The 27975-nt window shown below is 40.5% G+C and overlaps 3 protein-coding genes across 3 annotated transcripts; 1 reads left to right on the forward strand and 2 right to left on the reverse strand.

The window, feature by feature from the left end:
- Nucleotides 1-1239: 1239 nt before the first annotated feature.
- LOC119031421 (complement factor B-like) lies at nt 1240-10929 on the reverse strand. The gene is made up of 19 exons (XM_037119879.1): nt 10904-10929; nt 10746-10816; nt 9876-10082; nt 9603-9788; nt 9320-9496; nt 8336-8422; nt 7942-8081; nt 6778-6922; nt 6555-6683; nt 5990-6085; nt 5707-5841; nt 4622-4728; nt 4247-4379; nt 4004-4142; nt 3832-3908; nt 2524-2624; nt 2271-2400; nt 1832-1881; nt 1240-1750 (listed from the first exon to the last, which is right to left on the reverse strand). The coding sequence occupies exons 1-19, from the start codon at nt 10912-10914 to the stop codon at nt 1574-1576; spliced, it is 2298 nt and encodes a 765-aa protein (XP_036975774.1). The 5' UTR covers nt 10915-10929; the 3' UTR covers nt 1240-1573.
- A 1781-nt stretch (nt 10930-12710) lies between these two features.
- On the forward strand, nt 12711-18692 carry chek1 (checkpoint kinase 1). The gene is made up of 14 exons (XM_037119881.1): nt 12711-12871; nt 13153-13218; nt 13525-13639; nt 14431-14539; nt 15072-15136; nt 15216-15285; nt 15379-15567; nt 16239-16343; nt 16432-16515; nt 16599-16677; nt 16762-16930; nt 17072-17203; nt 17292-17393; nt 18252-18692. Exons 2-14 carry the CDS (start codon nt 13154-13156, stop codon nt 18333-18335), a joined length of 1368 nt encoding a protein of 455 aa, XP_036975776.1. The 5' UTR covers nt 12711-12871; nt 13153; the 3' UTR covers nt 18336-18692.
- Nucleotides 18693-19091: 399 nt separating this feature from the next.
- On the reverse strand, nt 19092-27416 carry LOC119031420 (complement factor B-like). Its single transcript, XM_037119878.1, has 18 exons — nt 27282-27416; nt 26635-26841; nt 26362-26547; nt 26084-26260; nt 25401-25487; nt 25084-25223; nt 23879-24023; nt 23657-23788; nt 22837-22944; nt 22526-22660; nt 21931-22037; nt 21493-21625; nt 21136-21274; nt 20870-20946; nt 20211-20311; nt 19969-20098; nt 19591-19640; nt 19092-19444 (listed from the first exon to the last, which is right to left on the reverse strand). Exons 1-18 carry the CDS (start codon nt 27364-27366, stop codon nt 19265-19267), a joined length of 2319 nt encoding a protein of 772 aa, XP_036975773.1. The 5' UTR covers nt 27367-27416; the 3' UTR covers nt 19092-19264.
- Nucleotides 27417-27975: the final 559 nt, after the last annotated feature.

Here is a 27975-nt window from a genome sequence, read left to right on the forward strand (position 1 = left end):
AATGCAACATTTTTCTTCAGATTATGTAAGAAATCACTTTTCTCTCGGAATTAAAGGTCCTTCTTCCTGTCCTGCAGCTCACAAAATAGCTAGGTCTACATTATTCTGTTAAAGGATACCTATTTATGAGACATTTCCTCAAGTGTTTTATATATCGGTTCTTGTGCATGTAAAAGACCTTGAAGTTGAAAAGGTCAGAGTCTGCATCAGCAGAAGCTCCTCTCTCCCACAGAAAACACTGCTCCTGAAACGCCTCGCCAGCAGGAAAGAACTGATTTAGCGCAGCTGCTCTGTTGTTGTTAGCGGTGCTGGCACAGGTGTGTGTGAGCTCATCAGTCAGAGCAGACTGGGAATTTTGGGTAATATACAATATACTTTTATATTGATTTGATTTCACTTTGTCAGAATCTGCCTCTAAAATACATCTTTCATCTCAAAGACATACATTATTTCACATAAATAGCAAAACACATTCAACCTGGCAACACACACAACATGAAAACAGCCAAGAAACAAGACATTTAACCAAACAACCAAGACCAACAATACAACATATACAAGTCTCATTACTAAAAACTGGTTGCAATGCAATCATTGTAATCACTTCACCCAAGTTCTTTGCTTTATAAGCCAAGCCAGCAATGGAGCAGCTCCAACAGGGGACACCACGCCGCCCTCACCTATCACCTATCGTATAGTTTTTTCACTGACTCATACCCAAACATGTGCAAGCTCTTGTGAGAATTGTGAAATCAGTGGGCATCATTTACAGGAGATGATGTCTGGTTTGCTCGTTTGGCCAAGTTGTAAAATGTGATTTGGTCACTATGATACATTAAATCTGTCTCAATGCTGTTCAGCTTTAATCATGCATTTTGTGAAGGTACTTGCGTGTGTGTGTGTGTGTCTGAGAGGAAATTGTATCCGAAAATTGTTTGATGCTGTTGTGAATTAGCGTTGGATCATGGGAGTCGCTGTTTTCATTGTGTCACAACTGCTATTGCTGATGAAAATCAGTCTAACATGACTCAGGCAGAGATGTTCGTGGATGGGGCGCCCTGGTAGCTCGGCTGGTAGACCTTAGGCCCCACATTTAGAGGCTGGGTCCTCAGCAGCGGCCTGTTGTATGTCATCCCCTGTCTCTCTCGCCTACTTCATGCCAGTTTCTTAACTGTCCCATCCGGCTACAGGCTAAAAGCTTTAAAAAAAATAATCGTGACAAAATACAAAACAAAGAAAAAAGGTCACAACTTTTAATCTTCAGTCTTTAGTAACATAGGCAGACTTCTGACTCTCTGATGTATTTTCTGTTAGTGCAAAAGACAGCAAAATCAATACATTTAGTATTTTTCTGGGTTTGAGCCTTTTTGGAAACACTTAGGATGATGTAAGTACACAGCTCAACATAAGTGTTTGTACGACAACAGCCTTGTCATCTTTAGACATTTTAATGCGGAAATGTTACAAATCGTATCTTTAATGAGTGATCAGATGAATTCCGTGACACAACATACAGCATACAAAAATCACACACCTGAAATTGCAAAAAAAAAAGTACAGCATGTAAATGAATTTAGCTCTCCAAAAACTCAAGTGGTGCGTAATCCTGGTTGTCATCTCCAAGGACCAATTTGAGGAAAGGGACGAATTTGAAAAGATTAATATGGAAATCTCTGGAGGTGTCATCTGACTCGACGAGACCCGAAGCTGATTTGCACAGATCCTTGTTTCCCCAGCTGACCAGCGCGACCTGCGGGAAGGAATCGTTGCTTAGTACCCACAGGTGACACTCTTTTGTGATGCACTATGTTGGATGAGAATGGCTGTTTACCTGTATTGTGCGCTGCTCATAGTTCTTGAACACAGCACCTCCAGAGTCACCTGTCCCAACACACACACACACAAATAATGAAATAAATGTGTTTTTTGTATATTAGCACATTTAAAGGGATATCCTAGGGTGTTTTACTGTTCACCACACTAAATCAGACTGGGTAACACTTACGCTGACATGGTCTGAATAAGACTGACGTGAGTTTTGGGGAAGATTTGTTTATCAGAGGAGAAAAGATCTTCAGATTTATTCATTCCTAACCCTCGCTACATTTCTCTGCCTCACTCCACCTGCGCCCCACGCCGTCGTTAGTTTAGTTCAGTCTTACATTCCATGTTGCTGTGTTTTTGGTAAAATTAGCCTGTTTATGTGAGAACCAGTAGCTCCTCTAGAAGTTGTGTGTTTAACTTGTATAAGTATATTATGAGGACCATACCTTTACATGCTATATGATCTCTATGAGGATTTCGACCACCAGTGCACAGGAAATTTTCAGTCACAGCGACCTCTGGGTTATCCGTCTCTACGCCTTCTGCAGCTAGTGCGTGTCTGATGCATTCACCTCTCTGCATTAGTAAGTAAGAAGAAGAGCCATAGATCAAAGTACATTTACTCAGGGGGAAAAAACTAATCAATAAAGCAGGCACAAAAACACATGGCACAATGTAGTTTGGTACTTTAAGACTCACATTATCGCCAAGCTTAGCTTGGACAGTTTTTTCATCTATGAAGTTGGACGTTCTGGTCAGGAAACTGAGGCTTTCGAGATGATTCTTTAGCAGAAGCTTCTCTGTATCAAGAGAACACAAACACACGGTAAATAGTGTGCGAGGGTGTGGAGAAATTTTGTTCAAAATTGCGAGTCACTAAATTGACAGGAAAATTTGGCATCGGCTTCCTCATGACGCATTCATAAGCAGCACATCAAGAATTACTACATGATTTCAAACTCACGGAGACCCTCTTTAATGTAATAATGAGTGGACATAAGGACATTTTAAGTGCTTATGTATTTGTCACAACTATAACTCATCAGTAAGCATCTGTAACAGATAGTGAATGACTGACAATATGACACAGTTGACATTTCATGAAACTGACGTATTGTGCATTTGTGTCTTATTTCGTGAACTGTCTTGCTTTTTTTCCTTTTTGTATGTGTTAATGATGCACTGATTAAAATCATAATTGTTGAAGAAATGTGTATATTGTTTTTTTAATCTTGTGACAAACTTCACTGATATAGGTCACAAGGTATGCAGCAAAAAGCTCTGGAAACCTGCCTGTGTATGATCTATCTATAAACAACTAATAAATGTTTTATGTTTTATGACAAACTGTGAGAATTTGTTTGTGGCTATGATTCCCTGTTGTAACCATTAATAAATGAATGAATTAAATATATATTTTTATATGAAGTTGAGAATGTTTTATACGATAAGTTATAATTGTTAACAAATACATAAACACCAAAAGGTACCTTGTACACACATTATAAACTGTTCTAAACAATGTAAAGTGATAATATAGTGCTTATAAAGGCTTAACAGTGGGAATTAAAGTTTCTGTTTAAATCTGGCAATATACTAATTTCTAAGACTGTGAAAAGATATTTACACTCAAGAAATGTCAAAATAAAAGTCCAGACAAATATTTGGCTGTTCATTAATTGGCACTTGGGCCTTTCGAGCTTTGGATTTCTCCACACATTAAAACAGTGCATGTGACAGGCCCGGCGCCAGGATTTCATTTCTGGATGGGCCAAAATAACTTTGGCTGGGTCTTATAATTGCAGACGTTATTACTTCTTGCCTTCTTATGACTGTTTTCCAACCTCCCATGCTCTTGAAGGTAACTAGCGTTGCCAAGAACGTTTCTCATTTACATGCGAAAGCTTATATTTCCAACAAGTGGCATACTTGGGAATATTGCTGTTTGCACTTATATGTATAATATATTATGTCACCTATGTTTTCAGCTTGGCCTACATCACCCACCTTGTTGCTCGCAGGTGGAAGCGCCACCCAGTTTTAGAGCCTGACTGGTCTCCTTGGTGCAAGGTATGCAAATAGGTCTGCATGAGACACAAAAACAACAGAGGCGATGATGTTTCAAGTCAATAACTTTAAACACGGCATATTTATTTTTAAAAACGTGTGTGTTTCTCACCTAGCGGCAGCGGAGATTTCAACAGGTTTCTCCAGTTGAACGAGGGCAACATCATAGTCGTAGAACTCTTTGACTTTTTCGTGAACTTTAGCGGTGACATTGTACCGGTCATGTATTTTGAACATTTTAACTTTTTTCACTGTGAAACACAACGGGAAGTGTTAGTGCTGCTGCTGTTGGGTAGACGAAAAATAAATCTCATTTTTGAGGCATAAGAAAGCACTGAATACATTTTGCCCATACCTCTGCCCTGTCCATCATCAATCTCCACTGTGATGTGCTCAGGAAGAGTTCCAAATGGAAAGCAGTGAGCGGCAGTCAAGACAAAGTCGGGGCTCACCAGAGAGCCGAGGCACTTCTTTGAGACGCCATCTTTCTGAAGTTTTAAATGGTAAATACATATATAATACAGTGTAGTAGTTACACTATAATACACAGAACCAGGGCACAATTTGCTGTTCTCACATTTACATCATGTGACTCCGATTAAACGAAAGAAAATGTTTTTCAAGCATTCTCGTGCCTGGATCACCATGTAAAGCATTGTAAGATTCAGACTGTCGGTTGTTCAAAACTCTCTCACAGATGAACTATCAAGTTAAATAATGAAACATTCACCTGGACGATAATGAATACCACCCATGGATACCTTTTCTTCTTGCTTTCTTTGGTACCCGTGTCATAGTCCTTGTGAAGACCGCACAGACCCTTAACATCTTCCTCATCTGCACCAAAAAAATCCAACAAGTTCAATGTTGCTCATGTTTATGGCAAATCCATTCATTGTGACATCAGTGTAGAGTGATGGCTCAATGTTTAGCTAAACATTGTAATAATTTTGTTAAATGCTTTTTTCCAAGGCTTGGGAACAATTTGAGGTTTTTGTGTTGTGGACCTACAATATTATTGAAAACTATTGAAACCTGATTTAGCAAACCTGATTTTATTTATCTATCTATTCATTTATTTATTTTATCCAAATCAACATACAAGTGCATTAAACCTAAATCAGTTCAAGAGCTAGATGTCATCAAAAACATGAAGTGCAAGATATATTTTCAGATATATTTTCAAGCTGGGAATGTTTTGTTAAATTCTTTTTATTTCCACTTTTTCTACTCTGCTAGCATGCGAGCTGATGTGTGACATCGCACTTATGTCCAGCTGGGCTTCGTACTAAATGTAACATAAGCGTGGCAATTAACAGTGAAAATGCTAATGAGGATGTTTGACATGTTCACCATCATAGTGTAGCATGATAACATTTGCTTTGAAGCATTAAAAGTAAATATACTTATAGTCAAGTACATTTACTTATAAATATATTGAATCCCTGGTCAAAATACTGGACAAATCCTAATCCTTAAATGGCAATGAATGTCTGAACCAAATCTCCATAATCAGTGGGTAATCTAAAATGATTATCTTCTGGGAACGTTAATGTCTGTGTAAATTCGTGTTACAATCCATTGAAGCAGATGCAGAGATATTTCTCGTGATAAGTGAAAACTTGGGCCTGCTGGTGGTGACAAAGTTGAGCCAGGGGATCACCAAAAATTGGTGGGAGTCATCCTCTGGGGTCCATGAACGTCTGTACAAAATTTCACGGCAGCGTTTCTTCAAAATATTTCAAATTGCACCTTTTTTTCTGCTCAAATGTTTTTTTCAGTACTTCCTAATGGTCTGTTCTCTTAGTTACTTACCAATTATGTCATCAAAAGTCTCTTGTAAATTTGAAATGTCCTTCATCCTGAAGTAGTGCTTGCCATCCTCCCCCGCTGTGAGGGGCTTCAGATCATCATCAAAGATGTCTTCTCCGATGGCAAATATATAAATATCTGTAACAGAACGAATTGTAGAAATGATAAAACACTTCTTTTTTTTTTTGCCCAAGCATGCAAATGTGACAGTAATGAGGCGGAATGACGGAAGATCAGGATAGCAACAGAAAATTGGCACAACAAATCGATAGAAGGTAAAACCAACCAAGATATTCCTCTCTTGATGGATCATTGACGTCGTATACCATGTCCTTTATTCTTTTCACAGCGTAAGCAGGTGAACCGCCCATGTTATAAGCGCCTGCAAAGAAAGAAACACGTTTTTAAAATAATGTACAACACACAAAAAAAACAAAAGCGACCACATAAGCTTTTTCTACTGCCTTCACCTATCTTAGCTCATACATAAACATAATCAAATCATAGACAGGTATAAATTGGTAACACACATACATTTAATGTGCTGATTTGATTGCACATGATAAGTAAATCAAGCAGTACTAATATGAACACAGCTTAAGAGTGAAATGACGCCTACTTCATGTGTTGAAAGAAATGTATTTATTTCCTTTCTTGCTGAGAAGACTGACACCAGAATGGTACCAATCATTATTTAACTCTCAACGAGAAAAGCAAATAATCACATTTTCAAAATGTCAGACTGTTTCTTCAATTAGTTGCCTCATGAATATTTTGAGCCACAATTTGCCGGCAAGTGAAAGAAACTGGCAGTGAGTCCGTTAAATATACCAAGTGGCTGAGTTAGTTACCGTCTGTAAATACGATGATGACGTGACGGTGTTCCTTGAAAGCCTCCTCTCCAACCCGTCTTTTTATAAGACCCATGCGCTCTTCGAAGGTCTTAAAGACGAGGTTCAGATTTGTTCCTGTGTTTTTGTCTTTTGAGTACAAACACACACGCACAGTTAAACATAAATCAAGCAGTACATTTAAGCAGTATCTCCAAAAGTATCTCTGACCCGCTCGACTCACCGCCTACTATAAAATCTCTCACTCCATTCGTGACATCTTTCAGTACCACTTGCTTATCCCAGAAATCCATAATGTTGATAACTGGATACAGCTCAGAGGAAAAAAAGAGGATTTCATAGTTTGGATTCACGTTAAAGCTTGAAATCTGTGAAAACAAGAAGGAAAAGATCAATTAAATACATGGCGGATGGTCTTCAGTGTTGCATGAACTTTGACACAACTTCTGTAAACACGTGCAAACTCCTGCGAAAATATTTTGTCAATGCAACACCTACTTGCGTATCAATCTGCTTATGGTTGTTATTTCGTTGAGTAATTGATTCATTTATCAGCAGAAAGAGAATCCCGTAGTGTGCATTGACAACAAGCCAAAGGACTCGCGCCAAGACGGATCGGTCAGGATTATGATTCATAATGAAATTTATGTCTAATGGGCCGTTGCGCCGGCAGCCAAGTGGGATGGGGATACGCTTGTACATGTTACGTGCACCGCCTGCCAAATGTGCCTCTAAAAGTGTGTCAAACAATATAAAAGTCTTCACATGTCAGCCCGCACCAAATACGTATGAGTGAAATCAACTGCTCCCACTGGGATTAATATCATTACAGTCATAATACAGCCATAGAGTGGTAGCTGCCTCGAGGGATGACATGTTTTAGAAATGAATTATTCTATCTCTGGCTGATCTTCAGTGGCTTTACCCTCCAGATGCTTCAAGTGTCTCAACATCGACGTTATTCTGTGGCTTCTGACGCCCAATAAAACTCTAACCATGTCATTTTATTCCTTACGCAGAAAGATCAGTTGATTGATCAAGTGTCCAGACGAGTCACACCAGCTGCTATATTTGATCTTCTTTTTTTTTCTTTTCTTTTTTTTTTTCCAACGCAGCATATTTATTGCCAGCATCCATCCACCACAGTCTGTACTTTCACCACCACGTGCATCCTTTCAACTGACCCCACGATCAGCAAAAAACAAAACAAAAAAAAAGAACAATCTCAGATCTCCAGGACCGGCACGATGCTGCTGACTCTTTGCAAACTCAGCATCTGTAGCTGCTGTAAAAGTTGTACCATATATACTGTTCTATCATTTTGGATTACTTGCCTTCAGTGTTATAAATCCCCTTTTAATCAGCGGGAAAGCTGTTTGTTTCTTACCTTGGTGATAAGTGTTGTGATTGCATCCTTTGAGTGATTGATGTGTTTCTCGTCAATGCTCTCAGAAATATCCACTGCGATGTAGATGTTAAGTGTCCCATTTTTTGTGACCCTGATTGTCCTCCCCTCTTGTATGTCACCTGAACGATCAACAACAAAAGCCATTAGTGTCGGACACATGGCAGGCTATATTCCTTTTTTTCTGTAAAGTGAAGTACAGTGAAAGAAAATGGGATCCTCTGAACACACCAGCGCATTTTCCTTTGAGATAAATATATAAAGAACCAAGGTGGTGTGTCATTTTGCGGAGGAGTGAGTCATTTGAAAACTAGGTTAAATCGAGCAGCATGGCTGCTAAATAATGCTAATGGTCAGATCGGTCGCAGGAACTTACCAACTGGCTCTAAAGTGGTGAGGCTGCTTTTTATCGCGCTGCCAAATTCCTCTGAAACCTCCAAGGAAGTGTCGTAGGTGTGTTTGTCTGCAAGGAGCAAAAAGCCACACGAGCAGAGGTTTTTAATCATTGTGACAAGGTGAAGTGATACCATAGAGACACTGTGATACAGTCGCAATACAGTAGCTGGAGCTGATTGTTTGCAACCGTACTCCAGCCGTAACATGTGACCTGGTGAAATCCGGGGGGGTTACTAGTAGTATGATCTCTCACTGGCTTCCTACAGGTGGCTGCATTGTTGAAAGGGCCAAGCATCCATCACAAAACCAGAAGTTGTCAGAAGGGTTTATGCCACTGGTAAGATAACCCAATCACGTAACTTGAAAGCAGACTGAAAAGATGGCTGTCGGACGGAGGGGGGGACATGATGTGACATGAAGGGTGAGAGAAATTTAGAGTGCTCTATCATCAGGGACTCGGGCCGTTTGACTGGTGGTGTACTGTACTAAGGCATGGCTCCTGATCTGTACCCGAGTCCGCATGAGACGGTGGTCTCCAGAACAGCTGAAGTGGACCGGGGTATGGTTTGCATTAGGGGTGAAAGCAACTGTATCAAAACATGGAAGTGGGAGGCTATGCTTTGAGTTGATGACGCAAGTGTTCGTCTCTACTTTAGGTATGTTGGCTGATTGAAAACCAGCTAGTAGACATACGTAAGTGTACTCGAGTAGGGAGCGACATACTCAAATGATCTGTCACCTGTCTACATAAAAACTGATGGATAAGTGGATGAAAAGAAAAGTGAACGTTGTTGGACATTAGTTCCGGTGGTGGAAGAGGAGTAAGTTAATTTCTCATTGCTTCTGAATGTGGCAGCATCCAGTATTCCGGGGTTTAAATACTGAACACTGTTGATCATTATATCAGCAGAGCTCTGATCACATGGCACAGAATGTAAGCAGGATTTGTAGGTATCAGTCTTACAGTAGCACGCTGGCTCATTGCCACTCCACTGGCCGTTCTCCTGACACACCCTTTCGTTCGACCCCACCAAAATGAGGTTGCCATTGCAGCTGTATCTCACTGTGTCGTCAATTCCAAACATGTTTCCCGTTCTCGAGGCACCAGCTGGGATACCAGGATCAGCACAATGATCTCCTGCTGCGGTAATAAAAAGGACAAAAGTCGCGAAACAGCCATGAGTGAGGGTGCATCGCAAAAGGGACAGAAGAGGTAGAGAGGAGGTAGATTGCTGTTCAGATCTTACAGTCACGGCTACAGATGGGAGTGGAACCGCTCCACTTTCCACTTGGTAAGCAGACACGGCTGGATGAGCCTCGCATTGTATATCCAGAGTAGCACTCATACGTGGTCTCATTATCCACATAGTACTTCTCCTGAGGAGGGGAGACATTGCCGTACTCCAGCACACTTGGGTCAGGGCATTCAACAACTGCAAAGCAAAACAAAAGGATCTGAGTCACAGTGTGGAGCAGGCAGCCTGAGGCAAAGTGAGAACCATCAGCTTCATATCACTCACGCCTGCATCTCTGAGGTGAAAACCTTTTGGGTGCCGGTCTCCACCTGCCATTGGGCTGGCACAGGCGGGTCATAGCCGGGTATGGGTAGTAACCCTCGGGACAGTTGTAGACCAACATGCTGCCTGCCCTCAGATGCTTGGTCAATCTGTAATGACCTCCTTCGATTTGCATATTTGTCTCTGTGCAATTACAGCGCACTTCCCCTCCTGAAAAATAACAGTTTGGAGACATGGAGGTTTAGTAATGCACTCAGAGTTTAGAAAGCTTTCCTGCAGGTTCAAAGAGGGGCCACAGCGTAATGACTAAACACATATTCATTGGAAACAAATCATAGAGTGCCCCTTTAGTACAGCAACCCAGTTGCTAAATTGCTCAAAAGTTAGTACACGTTTTGTCTTTATTAATTTCATCCTGCTAGTCATACCAAACAATGATGATGGGTCAGTTAAGACACAATTAATAGTGTCGACGCTGGAAGTCAGTCACACTTGGGGGTGCTGAGCGGTCAGTCTATATAATGGCGCCAAATGGTGTGCGGGATTCAAATTTTTGCATTTGAGCATCCTAACTTCCCTCATCCATGAGCAAGTTGACTCATGCGTTGCTGCAGTGTCCATAAAGTCCCACCTCCTCCACAAGTAAATCAACATTGATGCCTTTTTGCTTAACACAAAGTACACAAGCCTTGTTATATTTTTCTTTTTACATATAAATCTGAAATTTTATGCCCCCAATGTTGTATCATTTTCCCTCTGTGGTTTCAAATACCGACACTGACTTGCGCAGTAAATGTAAAAAGGTAGAGAAATACATGACCGGTGTGTGAAAGTCAAAATTACAAATATATAATAAAAATAAAAGTAGCTTACCCATGCAGAGGAGACATGAAAGTGTAGCAAGCCAACTCCAGTGGACGGTAAACCCCATGCTGAACCTTAAACTGAGGAGAAAAAAATGAGAGGATTGTTCAGGAACACTTATTTCAAAGTGATGTTCAGAAGGAGGGACAGGATGACCACAGGCTAACCTGGTACTCATTAACTTCTAGACAAATATAAAGAGATCAATAATGTCTGTCAACATCCAAACAATTTATTTTTTCTTTAGAATTCAGTGATGATCAGCTTGACTAATGTAGTAGTCCCATAAAACAGTCTACTTCCTACTCCCAATATTTGACCCTTTTTCTGAAAAAACACTGAAATAAACTCAATACACTGCAAAACAGTAGCTTTCATTTTGACCAACTCTGTTTCTTGTGTTTTGACCTTGATTAGGAAAGAGCTCCGCCTTTCTCGGTTCCTGGATTTTCCCGTCATGTGTACACACATGGTCACATGTCACGTATAAAAAAGTAGATATTGCGACACCAAAACAAATAACAAACATTTGCTGCATCATTTCCCAAAACCTGTTGCCACTGTTGAACGTTGCTTATTGACATGTTGATACAAGTATTGATTGAAAAGCCAGACATAGCAGGCTGGCTCAGCTGTAGCTTTCTCTGATCCTCACAGTCATTGGACTGACTCAGTCTTCCATAATTTGTAAAATGTTTTCATCTGCAGACTTTGCAAATACTGTTTAAGTTTCATTAAAATTTGAGAAAGACTAAAAGATTTCTTTGACATTAGTCAAGAGGACACCATGTACAAAGTTCTTCACAGTCATTTTGTGTGTCTTTGTAGTCATTTTGTGACTCATCTTGTCATCATTTTGCTTCTCATTGTGGTCGTTTGGTGTCTCTTTGAAACTGTTCTGTGTCTGTTCTGTTTTTGTTTATCATCTCTTTATGGATGTTTTGTGTCTCTTCATATTTGCTTAGTGACACTAAGAGGTCATTTTCTGCTACTTTGTAGTAATTATTCGACTTTTTACAGTCCTTAGATTAACTTGTTAGAAATTATAACAGTAATCCATCCATGACTGAAATTAATGACGATTATTCGTGACCGTAAATTCTGATTCTAATACTGCTTGAGTTGTCAGCTCATGGATTGCATAATTGTTTTATTAAATGTATTTTAATTCATAACTTATTGAGTACACTCACTTCTAGAGAAAACATTTGTTTACACTTTGAACAACTGCATTTAATAGAGTGACCACTGGCATTTACTGAGCACAGGCATGGCTTCCAACCCTTTGATCACATTGCCTCCCCTTTAGCGACACCCTCTGGAGAGACCACACTACTGGTCAGGCTTTATTCAAAGTCAAAGAGTATTTTAACAGATTTCAATATATACTGTAGAGGCAACAACAGACCATAGTTTTTTTTCTTGTTTGTTTGTTTTTTTCAACTATATATCGTTGCTGATAATATTTTGGATTCATGTACATGTATACATTCAGACACATTTAAAGTTTATAAAAATATAAAAAACAGCGGAAATGTGTAAGAATTTGAAAAACATTGAAAAAAAATCTACTGAAATTATCAATGTAATGCAAAGAAACTGCATTTTTAACATGACTCACAACACTCCCCTGGTCCCTGAGAGTCCAGTCCAAACCGCTAACTGCACGACCAACTGAGCTACAAGCTAACAGAGCCGGAGTTGGCAGAAGTTAGCAGCTAATGATATGCTGCACCCCTATTTGTTTTGAGCATGAATTTGACATATGGACAGTATTTTTGTATTTTATTAAGATTACAAATTTGAAAGATTGAGTTTGTATTTATTAGCATTCGATTTGTATTCCATTATGTACACTAATGAGTCACCATTAGATCATATGGTGAGCATTCATTATGATTAACATTTGGCTAGGAGGAGTTAACAGCTGTAAGACAAAGGCTAAGACAAACGAGTGGCCGGGGACGCCAGTAAAACACGCGAAGAAGAAGTGGGGGCGGAAGTGACGACCAAGGCGGAAGTTGTCGCTAGAGAAAACAACAACGCGCCAAATTTGTGGCAAATACAGTGTAGTGACACATGGAGAAGTTAGTCTAATCTTTGCGAATACATTTGACAAGAGGAAGGCTGTGCAGGTAAGAAATTTGTAACTACGAGTCGACAACAGTTTTCTTTTCAACGTTTCCGTCCGGTGTCGTTTCGCGACTGAGTGCGTCATGTTAGACATTTAACAGCTACTGTTGTCATCCTGCAACATTACAGATTCATGGTAACGTTTAAAAAAAAAACTGTGATTATCCACCGAGCAGACATCGCGTTGAAGAGACAGTGTCTGCCTGGAGTTAAATAAGAGAATAAACACGGAAAACGTATGAATTGTAAGTGAATGTGTGTGTGTGTTTGTTTCGGTTTTTAGCATGGCTGTGCCTTTCGTGCAGGACTGGGACCTCGTTCAGACATTGGGGGAAGGAGCCTATGGAGAGTATGATTCCTCTTCTATCTTTACCATTTACAACTATTTCCACACGCACAAGTTTCCAGCATCCACTCTAAACCACATGATCCCAAGCTTTTAGTTTGAATTCATCAAAGCCTCAGAAGGAACAAATATGCACATTATAAACAGGAGATAAATATCAGACATTCAACTTAATTTATTTACCACAAACATCCTGGTTTTGTTTATTAGTGAAGTTGACCCTTATCTTCATCACGGCCTCAGTTCTTCCTTTCACTTTCCTTCGAAGTGTGCTCTCTCTCATCCATTTCTTTGGGGTCGTGGTTGCAGGGTGAGGCTGCTGGTGAACAGACAGACGGAGGAGGCGGTGGCAGTGAAGGTGATTGATACCTCTCAGGCTAAAGAGTGTGCTGAAAATGTCAAGAAGGAGATCTGCGTGCACAAGGTAGGCCAGAGGTTTAACCCATTAATGACTAACAGGCACATTCAGTATTCTAAGACTCACAGAATGTTTTCTTTTTAGTTTTTGAAATACTTTTCTGTGTCAAACTATATTTAATCATTAGTCATTAAAAAAAAGACAAAACAAGTGAAATTACGGGTCCCTGTAATCCATTCTGACTGTCAATGGATATGTGCAGAGTTTAGCTAGTGCTTTAAAGGTGCACTAGGTAGTTTTGGAGAAAACATTTTAATCAGGAGAAATCAGTCTTCATTGACTAATTTCCAAATAAACAAACTCTTTTTGTTTGCATGATTAAATAAACAAACTAAACTTGAAGGACAATTTCATACTTTTTTACTTTGTTTAAATGTGGTCGACCCTGCCATCTTTCTGAGCTTCAAACAGTGTTCTGGGAACCTTATTTTTGTCTGAGAACAGTTGGCTTATTCAGTTATGGGGAAAAAAATATTATTAGCTAGTATTTTTACCTAATTAATACTGTAAATATTCTGAGTTTGAATTTCGTCTCCAAAAATACCCAGTGCCCCTTTTTAAGTACAGTAAAGGAAGTAAAATTCCACTCTGGACAGTAATTGGTTAATGGCACAGGATTTGCATTTGTTACTAATGCCAGTAAAGCTAAACATGGCAGTTGTTTTCTGAACCTCCCAGTGCAACAAACAATATATGATATATGTTTCCATATCTCAAATGTAGATTATGTTCAGCTGTAGTAATAAGAAACTAAAATAATTTAAGCTTTAAAGGTGAAATTGACTTGTGTTTGGTAGACACTCAACCACACCAACATCGTGCGTTTCTTTGGCCATCGGAAGGAAGGTCCGACTGTCTACCTCTTCCTGGAGTACTGCACCGGAGGAGAGCTGTTCGACCGAATTGGTGAGGCAGATGACTGCAGGTGGCACATATAGTACTATTTTGTGCCCAATTATGGTTTAAAAATCGATGATTCAAGTGTTGGATTGAACTCATTTTTATACAACTTCATCATTCACTCAGACGATTCATCTGTCCAAGAAAGAAGTATTAACTTGAGACTGTCAAAACAACTGCAACTCTCCTGTTATACTAGACATGACATTTTATTTACTGGGTTTAATTTAGAGGTGAATTTGAGGAGGCAGACAGCCCTAATATTTATTTTTAAAAGTTTACACTTTGAACAAAAGGAAATGCATTTGCTAAAGTGATTGTGATGTAAGACTTTGAGAAACCCTACCCAATTGGAAAGACAAAGCTCATTTTAACACTTTTTTGAAAAATACATTTAATTAAAGATTTGCATGACAGCCTCAGATTAAATGGCCCCCTGTGTATTTCTATTCAAATGCTTCGTATTTATAAATTGCTGTGTATTTCGATGGTGGCAATTCACACAGGTTATTAAATTGTCCTCTCACCTGTATTTCAGAGCCTGATGTGGGGATGGCAGAGAAAGATGCTCACAGATTTTTCCAGCAGCTAATAGCAGCAGTGGTGAGTGAAGCAAACCTGTGTGTTGATGTGACCTTCTGCACGTGTTTCTTTTGTTAAACTCACAGTTGCACTTTTGCAGGAATACCTCCACAGTGTTGGCATCACCCACAGAGACATCAAGCCAGAGAACATTTTGCTGGATGACAAAGGTGAGGAAAATCAAATTTGTATCGATGTGTTAGTGGAATAACTTTGGTCTGCATATATTAAAACCAGCATCGGCTGTTCTCCTTTGCCTTTAGACAACCTGAAGCTTACAGATTTTGGATTGGCCACCATGTTTCGCTTCAAAGGACGAGAGCGTCTTCTGAATCGACTGTGTGGGACTCTTCCTTACGTGGCTCCGGAGCTTCTCAGCCAAACAGAGTACAAAGCGCAGCCTGCAGATATCTGGGCCTGTGGGATAGTCCTCACTGCCATGCTGGCTGGAGGTAAGATCTCAAAATCTGTGTTTACAGGGAGAGACGGCAGTGACTGTCTCGCAAGATCTCTGCAGAAAGGTGATTGGATTAAGATCCAGGCTTTGTTTATCGTTCTACATTATTGACAGTTTAATACAGAGTAAAACAATCCAGTTCCAAATCGTCTCCATGCCATTTCACTACAATGCTCCAACTAACTGATTTTCACAGTCGATTAATTTGTCAGTTACTTTTCACTTGTTCATTATGTAAGAATTGACCACCTTTACGAAGTTCGAACTCCAAACAAAAAGAGGGCAGCAGTGCAGCTACAATCTTGTTAGCTAACTCGGGTCTGGACACTCAGACTGCTGGAGGATTGACGGTGTTTATACCACAAGAGGACAGGCAGGGAGTCGTCACAGGTTGGCTGTGGTTGTTCGACAGCACGGCAGCCCGCTTGTAGGTGGGATCGGCGTGCTTTGGCTCCATTCTAGAGACAGTCCAACCTGGAGCGAGGCTTGGCTCATCTAGGTGCGATTAAACTATTAATGGACAAGGGGGAATTTCTAGCTCCAGTACCACAGGTTGCCACAGGGCAAAATTGCCATCTGTCCTCCCTGCGCCTTCAGCAGCATTGTCTGTATGCAGTAAAAGTGCGGAAGCCTTTTGTCACCCTCATAGTGTTGCTTCTTTTTCAGAGTTGCCTTGGGATCAGCCCACTGAGAGCTGTCAGGAGTATTCAGATTGGCTTCAAAAGAAAACATACCTACCTCCTTGGAAGAAAATACAGCCAGTACCTCTTAGTAAGTCCAAAGTTGTAAGAGAATAACTAGCACATGTGTAGAATACTCTTGGAAATGTATGTCATTCTCAATAAACTTCTCCCTTCAGGTTTGTTGTCCAAATTACTGCTGGCCAGTCCAGATGCACGCATCACCATTGCAGACATACAGAAAGACCGCTGGTTCACTCAAGGTAAGTCTCGATATCAGTTTGACAGAATCAAATCGACTTTAAATGCAATGTTCACTTTTGCTAATGTCTGTGTGTCTGTGCAGGTGTAAAGCAGCCACCTCTGAGCTCAGGTGGAAACAAACGTCCTCGGTCGGATGCAGGACTGATATCACGGGCCAACAGGTCAGAGCTTTGTGTCTTTTTAACTCAAAGGTGTATTTCTTTCTGTGCCTTTCATCTTAAGAATACACTTCTGTCCCCTCGCAGTGATGACAGGATGCAGTTTTCCAGCTCTCAGCCTGATTTTGCACCAGGTGGCTGGGAAGCCATGTTGCTAATTAGCCAAACCGAAGGTCAAGTCAGTTTCTCTCAGCCAACCAAGCCAGAGCACATGTTGCTGGGTAGTCAGCTGCTGGGCACACCGGGAGCCAGTCAGGTAATTCCTATACTCAGTGCTGCATCATTTCATTTCTTGTCTCTTTTTTTGTTTTTGTCCTTTTCTTCTATTCAATAATTTCACGTTTATTGATACATTAATGCTCACGTGTCCTGACTTCTCTTCGTTGTCTGTATATAGTCACAATGGCAGAGATTAGTGCGGAGAATGACGCGTTTCTTCACAACCGTGAGTGCTGACGCCTCCCTCACTGCCCTGAACGTTGCCTGTGACGGCCTGGCACTTGGCTTCAAACTTACCTGCAACAAACAGGTAGATCTGCACTCAAATATACAGGATTCAGAAATGTACAGAGGTTAAATGCTCTCTTTGATCCTGAACCTCTCTCTCTGCTCTTCAGGTGACAGTGAGTACGCTGGACAAACGCAATAACAAACTCATCTTCAAAGTCCATTTGCTTGAGATGAATCAGAGAGTTCTGCTGGACTTCAGACTGTCAAAGGTGGGTTTAAACATTTCAAAATCGTGAGGCTTTATGTTTTCAGGTTGACCGTCCATTCATACTTCCCATTAATGTGAACATATTATCTCAGAGGCCTTGAGGGAACTTCTTCAAATTTGGCATAAACGTCTACTTGGAGTCAAGTATGAACTGATTAGATTGTGTTGGGCAGTTGTGACAAATTCCATACCAATGTATGATGAGATTACATGATGAAGTGGTGGCATTTCATATCCGAAGGGTCATGTTGTTTGTCAGTTATTCTATGCTTATAACTCAGGAGCAGAACTGGAGATTGTTAACACATTTCACATTTGGTCACGTACTGAATTGGTGACAGTAATGTTGGGCTCCCACCTCAAAAACTGAGATGATTGTAGAGATCCTCTGCGCTGCCGGGTTGATTTAAAAAAATGGCTAACAGTTTTATGTTCCAGCTTTTACACTGAAACACACAGTAGTAGTCCATCGCTAAAAGGGCACTATGTAGTTTTGGTAAAGGAATTCAAGCTCAGCATTTTGAAATCTACAATATTAATGATGTATTTCTTTTTTTAAATATATAACTGAATAAACAAGCTGGAAAATTAGGTCCTCGGAATTTCAAATCCCTCTTGATTTTTTTTCTTATAGTTCCGTGTAGTGCTGAAGATACAGGATCAAGTACCAAAACTGCACAGTCAATGATTTACCTGTCAGTCTATATGAGTTCATGTTTACACCACTGGGTTCATCTGTAAAACCTAGTTTGAAAAAAAAAAACAAAAACACAACACAACTGAAGTAAAGTAAGCTCAGAAAGACAGAAATAACCAGGATCTACTCAGCTGACAAGTGTTTGTGTCTTTGTGTTTCCAGGGCGATGGTCTGGAGTTTAAACGTCTCTTTGTGAAAATAAAACAGAAGCTCGGTGACATCATCAGCACGCACAAGATCACATAGGGAGCCGCTAGAGACAAGTGCACGCTGCTGTGGACATGCTGTGCTGAGGACCTGTGTATATATTTAGCTGTTCCACTGATATTTTAAATGTATTCTTCTGTTCTCTTCAAGTGTGTTGTCTTGGTTTTCTTGCACCTCTTTTCTTGTGGGAACCAGTTTAGTATTTGATGTCAGAAGGATGGACATTTTATAAAAACTCTGTCGTCGCTTTTATAAAGGGTTAGTTATTAGGTTTGTTAGGTAGGTATATGTAGAGACAGTGTATGTCTGTCCTCGTTCAGCCTTTGAGAAGACTCATTTGTTCTGATTATGTTTACCATGAAACAGTCTGAAGTCTTGAATAAATTATTAAAAGAGCAGCTTTGTCAGATAAATGATCACTGACTCAGAAACAAACACATTTAGGGTTCACTGTGAGGTGAGCCCACTTTTGGCTGGTATCAATCAGACTGAGCAGTGAAGGTGTTAAGCATGTAATATGGATGGGAGTCCATTAATGAACATTTTAGTTACTTCTACTTGACCTATAAACGCCACATGAAATTGCATTAAATGAAAATGAGATATGTTAGTTGAGCAGGATTCATCTGCCTCTCAAAGTGACGTGAATAGCTGCAATTTGAATTTATTACATTCAGATGCGGACAGTTGAGTCTCCTGACATGCATACACCTGCGCGACGATCAATGATAGCTGTGTGTGACTGATTCTGCGATTGTGTTCAACAATGCGACAGACATGCAGAGAGACCACGGACACGCGTACAATTACTTTAATGACAGCGTTTTGTGTGAAAACTTTAGCTTTTTTCATTGTAAACTCGGCATTCACTGTTCATCAATCTGCAGATGAGCCGATGGTTTAAAACACAGTGTATATATAAATCATATCAATGAAACATCAAAGCAAAGTACAGTATGTTAATGCATTTAGCTGTCCAAAAACTCAAGTGGTGCGTACTCATCCTGGTTGTCATTTCCAAGGACAGCTTTGAGGAAAGGGACAACTCTGAAAAGATTAATATGGAAATCTCTGGAGGTGTCATCTGACTCGACGAGACCTGAACTTGATTTGCACAGATCCTTGTTTCCCCAGCTGACCAGTGCGACCTGCAAAAGGAAGATTTTTCAAATTCACACCGTCGACAAGAATTTCAAAATTACTTAATTTGTTTCAAAAACGTGTTGTTTTCCTGTTAAGATATTTGCCACCGCTCAATTGCGATATGTTGTTGAATACGTAATCCGCTGTTTACCTGTATTGTGCGTAGCTCGTAGTTCTTGAACACAGCGCTTCCTGCATCACCTGTCCCAACAAATACACACACAGACATGGTTTCCACCCAAAATAATGGCCCTCAATTACTTATTTGAATAAAAAAAAATCAAAAACAATGGAATTGAAAAAAAGAAGAGGAATATACATTTTTGTGTATTGGCATTGGTTTTTGGTATTGGTTGTTTTACCATCTTCCTCACTTGCCTCTGATTGGACAAAGATAGGGATGCCTCTCACTTTCAAGTTACTGTGTGTTGGTTAAAATTACCATCATTCAAGCATGTTCATGGGAGAATTAGCTGCTCCTTTTGAAAGTAGAGGATTCATGTTTATACATATATTAAAGGGACCATACCTTTACATGCTATATGATCTCTGTGAGGAGATCGACCACCAGTGCACAGGAAGTTTTCAGTCACAGCGACCTCTGGGTTATCCGTATCTACGCCTTCTGCAGCTAGTGCATGTCTGATGCATTCATGTCTCTGCATTAGTAAGTAAGAAGAAGAGCAAAAGTGCATTTACACAAGAAAAAAAAATCAATCAAGCAGGCACAAAAACACAAGGCATAAAAAAGTTCAGTGATTTAAGACTCACATTATCGCCAAGCTTAGCTTGGACAGTTTTTTCATCTATGAAGTTGGACGTTCTGGTCAGGAAACTGAGGCTTTCGAGATGATTCTTTAGCAGAAGCTTCTCTGTATCAAGAGAACACAAACACACAGTAAATGTGTGCGAGGGTGTGGAGATATTTTGTTCAAATTGCGGGTCACTACATGATTTCAAACTCACGGAGACCCTCTTTAATGTATTAATGAGTGGACATAAGGACATTTTAAGTGTTTGTGTATCTGTCACAACTATAAAGGCTAAAAAATGGGAATCAAAGTGTTTCTGCTTAAATCTTTAATATTTGGCTGTTCATTAATTGGCACTTGGGCCTTTCAAGCTTTGGATTTCTCCACACATTAAAACAGTGCATGTGACAGGCCCGGCGCCAGGATTTCATTTCTGGATGGGCCAAAATAACTTTGGCTGGGTCTTATAATTGCAGATGTTATTACTTCTTGCCTTCTTATGACTGTTTTCCAGCCTCCCATGCTCTTGAAGGTAACTAGCGTTGCCAAGAACGTTTCTCATTTACATGTGAAAGCTTATATTTCCAACAAGTGGCATACTTGGGAATATTGCTGTTTGCACTTATATGTATAATATATTATGTCACCTATGTTTTCAGCTTGGCCTACATCACCCACCTTGTTGCTCGCAGGTGGAAGCGCCACCCAGTTTTAGAGCCTGACTGGTCTCCTTGGTGCAAGGTATGCAAATAGGTCTGCATGAGACACAAAAACAACAGAGGCGATGATGTTTCAAGTCAGTAACTTAAAACATGGCATATTTATTTATTAGAGTGGGTTGAGTTGGTAGTAAATCAAAATTATCCATTTATAGGTTTTAGCATTTGTGTGTGTGTGTGTGTGTGTGTGTGTGTGTGTGTGTGTGTGTGTGTGTGTCTTCTCACCGAGCGGCAGCGGAGATTTCAACAGGTTTCTCCAGTTGAATGAGGGCAACATCATAGTCGAAGAACTGTTGAACTCTCTCTTGAACTTTAGCGGCGACATTGTACCGGTCATGTATTCTGAACATTTTAACTTTTTTTACTGTGAAACACAACAGGAAGTGTTAGTGCTGCTGCTGCTGCTGCTGCTGGATAGCCGAAAAATAAAGTTAAACTCATTTTTTAAATTTAAAATGCCTGCATGCAAAAATGAAACAATTCATGAGGTTAGGTTTTGAAATTGCAAAATTAAATAAAAATAAGCAATGGAGATCTAAAGAGAAAGGCATAAGAAAAAATGAAAGAAGCGTTTCTAAATACCTATGCCCTGTCCATCATTGATCTCCACTGTGATGTGCTCAGGTAAAGTTCCAAATGGAAAGCAGTGAGCGGCAGTCAAGACAAAATCAGGGCTCACCAGAGAGCCGAGGCACTTCTTTGAGACTCCATCTTTCTATAGTTTTAAATGGCAAATTCATATATAATACAGTGTAGTAATTATATATTACACAGATGCAAGAAGCTAGTTTTTCAGGGAATTTTCCATCAAGAGGTTACTGACTCCACTGCGTTGTCACAAAGTAAAAATACATTTTGTAAATTAATTTGCCACAGTGGAAAAGTATCTTCCTCTGATTTGAGTAAATACTGTGGTGCAAGGAGCGGAGAGTTCTGACCATCCTCATCACAGGACTGTGAGATTCAGATTGTCAGCCTTTCAAAGTACTCAAGTTAAGTTAAATAAAAAAAAACATTCACCTGGATGATAATGAATGCCACCCATGGATACCTTTTCTTCTTGCTTTCTTTGGTACCCGTGTCAAAGTCCTTGTGAAGACCGCACAGACCCTTAACATCTTCCTCATCTGCATAGAAAAAAGATTTAAAAATCAATGTGAGCACATGGCTATAGATGCGGAAACATCTGTTATGGTATATGGTTACGGGTCAGTATGAGGAACAAGCTCAATAATGAAACTGAGCATTATAATAATCTTTTAAGTTCTTTTTTCCAAAGTGAATAAAAAGGTAAAAGATAGAAAATAGAATGCATTAAATTAAATGACTCTTTAGTCAGCAGTTGTTGTTTTTTTAGGTGTCATCAACATTGTAAATGCAAGACATACTTTCAGACATATTGTAAAGCTACGGGATAACACGACTCAGGCTTTATTCCACATCGCGCTAAAAGTACGAATGTCGCATGCAGTCTGCAGTATGCAAGCAGCAGCTAGATCTGCGGAAGGCCTAAAATACCGGCGACTGCAGGGTTAGCTAGCCAGCCAGCCAATCCCAACCAATCCTGATGAATGCTTAGTTAGATACTAGCACACAAATGCAAAGATTGACTTACCAATTATTTCATCAAAAGTCTCCTGTAAATTTGAGATGTCCTTCATTCTGAAGTAGTGCCTGCCACCGGTCCCCGCTGTGAGGGGCTTCAGATCGTCATCAAAGATTTCTTCTCCGATGGCAAAAATATAAATGTCTGTAAAATAAATGTGCCGTGACAAATGATTCTCTTTTTGATGCGTTAAAAGACATCACGTGGCCCCAGCTGGTAACCAGGTGAGGATTTAATCTCAATTACAGAAGACGAGGCCGGAAGGTGAACATCAACAACAAATCAACTCACACACACGGCAAATCAAAAATAACCCTCACCGAGATACTCTTCTCTTGACTGAGTCTCCACTTCACCAGTGTCACCACGGTATACAATATCCTTTATTTTTGCCACGGTAGGTGCAGGTTCGCCCATATTATAAGCACCTAAAAATGAAAGACAGCAGTGTGTTACTGTAAAATGCGAATATCAAGGGTTGGCCCATTGAGATGACTAATTGTCAAAGGATGTGTGCAATATTTTATGTGTTTATTTTCCCAGGATAATGTTATACTGCTGGTCTTGTTGTCATTTCACCTCTTCCAGGTTGACCTGCAACTAAAAGGATGATAAACAGTGAACATCTGGAGGAACACCGGGCTACTTATTTCAAGCTAAAACTACATATTTGATAACCAATTAGCTAAGGTTAGCATCCAACCGCTTCCTAGCTAGCTACAGGTTCACATACATGTGTCCAGGATTTTGGCTGATATTTTCGAATTCATCTGAGCCTTTCTCTATCATGTCACTATCAAACAACAACATTAGCTAGCAAACGGTGGAGCGCTAACATCAGCTGTCGTCTACCTGAAAATTATGGGTTACCAAATTTGTTGTTTTACCTGGAAATATGGCTTGGTGCCTGTCCAAATTTTCACTTTCCATTGTCTTTTTCAGTTGCTAATCCATCAGGCAGCAGTGACATGATGACATGTCATGACATGACTTGCAACCTGGAACAGCAGTGCGACATTTGAGCTTCCCACCCTGGCCGTGACGTAGGAGGGTTAGGAGGGCTGCTGTGTGAGTGCGCTGGAGTAAGTCAAAAAAATCTAAAATATATACAGAGTATATATACAGAGTGACTTTAATTACCATCTGTAAAAACTATAAGGACGTGACGATGTTCCTTAAATGCCTCCGCTCCAACCCGCATCTTTAGCACTGCCATTCTCTCCAAGAAGGTCTTAAAGACGAGGTTCAGATCCGATCCTATGGTTGTTATGTCTGCAAGTCAAAACACACCCACACAGAAAAACACAAGTCACGCTGCAAACTACAAAAGTAATTCCAGATCTGTGATTCTGTTTGACTCACCTTCTATTGTGAAGTTTTCCACTTCACGCCAGATGCTGCTCAGTGGCACTGTGCCATCCGAGAAATCAAGAATGTTGACGACTTCATATATATAGCAGTTGTAAAAGAGGATTTCATAGTTTGGAGCCACGGTGAAGCTTGAAATCTGAGGAAACATGAAATGTCACATTCAACCATATTTTCACATCCTCAGGCCGTTCTCTGCCTGTCCACCACATGCCCTCAGACTTCTCCACCTGGTTCCATGTTCCTTCATCAGCCCTTCTCTGCATACTAGCCCCCTTTCCCCAGCTGGTTTCCAGAGTGTCTATCACTTTTGTGCCATTACTTTCAAGCCCTCTAGTACCCTAAAACCTGTTCCTATCTGGAGGGACATGGGGCCACACTTCACAATAAAATAACACATTTGATCGTAGTTAGTTAGCATTAGCCTTCAACCACTTTCTAGCTGACATCACTGTCAACACCATCAACACTTTCTGAAGATAACAGGTTATCAAAAGGTTTCCAGCTGGATGTTCACTATCCACTGTCTTCGACTTGCTGATCGATCAGGTAGTGGGAAATGATAACAATTTGTCAGATTATCCATGTTAATGGGACCTGAAACCTGGAACAGTTGTCTTTACCTTATGGGCCAACTGGATTCAAAAAGATCACATGATCAAGTACACAGTGGTTGACCCAGTGTCCTTCTAAGAACCACTGGCAGCTTGAGATAACAGCTACGGGAGTGGTTTTAAAATGTGTCAACCAGCAAGAGAATCAACAGTGGTACTGTGTCTACTATGATGAACTCTTTGGATGACAGCTCTGTGAGCAGCCCGGCAGGAGAGGTGGCCTTCGGTGCGCTGGGATTTTATAACACTGACTTCCTTTCACCATCAGTGACAAAGAAAGGCATTCAAATGAGCACGAGACTCGGGAGGGCTGATATTGATTGGCGGATAGTCAAGGCATTTATAGAAAAAACTAAAAACAAAAACAGAGCAAATAGTCGAGTCTTGTATCAAACAGCCAGAAAGTGATGGATCTAATTTCCAGACTCCACACACTGACCAAGGATCCATCAACTGCAGTCTGTACTTTCATCCAATGTGCAACCTTTAAACAACACAACTTAACATCTCCAGTCCCACTCCAGGGCTGCTGTTTGCAAACTCAGCATTCCTTTTTAATCAAGAAGAAAGTTATTTGTTTCTTACCTTTCTGATGAGTGTTTTGATAGCCTCCTTCGAGTTATTGATGTATATGGAATCAATGCTCTCAGAAATATCCACTGCGATATAGATGTTAAGTGACCCATTTGTTGAGACGGCAATTTTCCTCCCCATTTCTATGCCACCTGAACAATCAGCAACAAACACTGTTCATTAAATGTACATTAAATATCATCACAGCGAGCACGGAGACTCATATACTCACCCTACAAAAACATGTCATCCCTGTCATCCCTACACCAATTATCACAAAGCACTGCTTTTATATAATACGTATAATCAGACCAGTTACAGGAACTTACCAGTTGGCTCTAAAATGGCGAGGGTGTTTTTTATCGTGCTGCCAAATTCCTCTGAAACCTCCAAGGAAGTGTCGTAGGTGTGTTTGTCTGCAAGGAGCAAAAAGCCACGTGAACAGAAGTCTTCAGTTGTGTTATGGTAAGTGACGTTAAAGAGAAAAGCAAGTAAGATTATTGGACCATCACCACAAAGACTAATCACCACAAATATGTGACTGGAAGCTGGATGGCTAACTAGCGAAGCAACAGGTCACGCTAAGTCGTTTGTCAACCAGCAACATATTACGTGGCTTAATCTCCAAGTTATTTTTTCTATACACTGTGAACAAGCTGCACCAAAATCAGAGGGTAGAGTCACAAATATGTGTTGCTCGAGTTAAAATGTGAAGCTATTAAGTTGTGTGTTGTGCAGTAATCGGTGAGGTGGACACACGCCTCGCTCACTGGTTGTAGTCAAAGGGTCATGACTTCTCACTGGCCTCCCAACAATGAAGGATTAATAAATACAAATGAAGCAGTATTGCACATAAATTACCACTTTTAAGAGTTACACTGACATTGCCTCCTGTTTAGTAACATCCCTGTATTGAGCACTGTTTCGGTCAGGCTCCCAGCAGACTTTATTACGGCAGAGCTCTGATCACATGGCACAGAATGTAAGCAGGATTTGTAGGTATCAGTCTTACAGTAGCACGCTGGCTCATTGCCACTCCACTGGCCGTTCTCCTGACACACCCTTTCGTTCGACCCCACCAAAATGAGGTTGCCATTGCAGCTGTATCTCACTGTGTCGTCAATTCCAAACATGTTTCCCGTTCTCGAGGCACCAGCTGGGATACCAGGATCAGCACAATGATCTCCTGCTGCCAAATGAAAAGGACAAAAGTCATGAAACAGAGATGAGTGAGGGTGTATTGCCAAAGGGACAGAGGACAGAGGGGTCAGATTGCTGTTCGGGTCTTACAGTCGCGGCTACAGATGGGAGTGGAGCCGCTCCACTTTCCACTTGGTAAGCAGACACGGCTGGATGAGCCTCGCATTGTATATCCAGAGTAGCACTCATACGTGGTCTCATTATCCACATAGTACTTCTCCTGAGGAGGGGAGACATTGCCGTACTCCAGCACACTTGGGTCAGGGCATTCAACAACTGCAAAGCAAAACAAAAGGATCTGAGTCACAGTGTGGAGCAGGCAGCCTGAGGAAAAGTGAGAACCATCAGCTTCATATCACTCACGCCTGCATCTCTGAGGTGAAAACCTTTTGGGTGCCGGTCTCCAGCTGCCATTGGGCTGGCACAGGCGGGTCCTAGCCGGGTATGGGTAGTAACCCTCGGGACAGTTGTAGACCAACATGCTGCCTGCCCGCAGCTGCTTGGTCAATTTGTAATGACCTCCTTCAATTTGCATATTTGTCTCTGTGCAATCACAGCGCACTTCCCCTCCTGAAAAATAACAGTTTGGAGACATGGAGGTTTAGTAATGCACTCAGAGTTTAGAAAGCTTTCCTACAGGGTCAAAGAAGACATTGTATAATACTTTCACAAACTGATTAGTGGGACTTTATGATGTGTTGCTGCGCTGTTTAAAAAGCTAATACCCATGCTTCATATTTGGTGGCACTATTCATAATGATGATGCAGATTTGTTAATAATTGAAATAGTTGGCAGCAGAGTGTCATTTCAACCCGAGAAAACAAATATTCAGACTGGATATAAAATATTGGAGGATTTTATAACTTTTTCAGCAGCAGAAGGTCACTAATGAATTTTCCTTTGTGGATTTTCTCATCAACAAGTCTAACAATACTCAGTTTATACTCAGAAAATACTCAGAACAACTCAGTTTGACAAATACAGTAAATATAATGTAAATACAGCTCACCCATACAGAGAAGAAATATAAGCGCAATATGCCAACTCCAGTGGATAGAAAATCCCATGTTGGACCTTACACTGGGGAACAACATAAAAATGAGAGGACTGAGCAGGAACACTTATTTCAAAAGGTACAGTGATGGACAGAAAGAGGGACTGGGTGGGCACAGACCAACCTGGAACTTATTAACTTTAAGACAAATAAAAGGGGATCTTTACTCCTGCATTGGTTCCAAATAACAAGGAGAATCGAATAACCCACCGCGGATTAAGCTGACCTTTTGATTATTTATGTTTTGTAATTAAAAAACGATAACTGGACAGACTTTTTATAAGTTCCAAAAGAAAAGGTCTTACGTTCCTACACCCATTACTTCAATTAGATACAATCCATGATACCTGCTCATTTTGACTGTTGTGACCGCATTTGTGTGTTCTGACCATATTACCGCATAATGTAAAAAAAAAGTGTGCAAAACCTTTTGTGGCTCAAGAGGAAGCTGCATCTTATCAACTGATCTGATCAACTGCCTCTAGTGATGTCACTTGATGGCTAAGTTGCATTGTGGGTAATGTAGGTTTTAAAAAGCTGTCCACTGGTCTGCATTCTTCTTCCTTTTAATATTCCGTGCTCAAGTGTGGTACACTTTCTTGGCCCTGGCGCAGTTGGAAGAGGTGTGCTTTGGTACGGTACGGCTACT

This window comes from Acanthopagrus latus, chromosome 13 (genome assembly GCF_904848185.1).
Source record: "Acanthopagrus latus isolate v.2019 chromosome 13, fAcaLat1.1, whole genome shotgun sequence".
In the NCBI taxonomy this organism is placed as follows: domain Eukaryota; kingdom Metazoa; phylum Chordata; class Actinopteri; order Spariformes; family Sparidae; genus Acanthopagrus; species Acanthopagrus latus.

Excerpts from the sequence above, each read along its gene's own strand:
- LOC119031421 (XM_037119879.1), bottom strand. Across the intron at positions 9,497-9,602 it reads TCCCATCTGTAGCCGTGACT|CAGGAGATCATTGTGCTGAT; the intron begins GTAAGATCTGAA and ends TTATTACCGCAG. Across the intron at positions 2,401-2,523 it reads AAGCTAAGCTTGGCGATAAT|AGAGGTGAATGCATCAGACA; the intron begins GTGAGTCTTAAA and ends TTACTAATGCAG.
- chek1 (XM_037119881.1), top strand. The coding sequence starts at position 13,154 with ATGGCTGTGCCTTTCGTGCAGGACTGGGACCTCGTTCAGACATTGGGG. Across the intron at positions 15,137-15,215 it reads AGCAGCTAATAGCAGCAGTG|GAATACCTCCACAGTGTTGG; the intron begins GTGAGTGAAGCA and ends GCACTTTTGCAG. Across the intron at positions 17,394-18,251 it reads TGGACTTCAGACTGTCAAAG|GGCGATGGTCTGGAGTTTAA; the intron begins GTGGGTTTAAAC and ends TTGTGTTTCCAG.
- LOC119031420 (XM_037119878.1), bottom strand. The coding sequence starts at position 27,366 with ATGTTGTTCCCCAGTGTAAGGTCCAACATGGGATTTTCTATCCACTGG. Across the intron at positions 24,024-25,083 it reads TCAAAACACTCATCAGAAAG|ATTTCAAGCTTCACCGTGGC; the intron begins GTAAGAAACAAA and ends ATGTTTCCTCAG. Across the intron at positions 21,275-21,492 it reads CAATGATGGACAGGGCATAG|TAAAAAAAGTTAAAATGTTC; the intron begins GTATTTAGAAAC and ends TGTGTTTCACAG.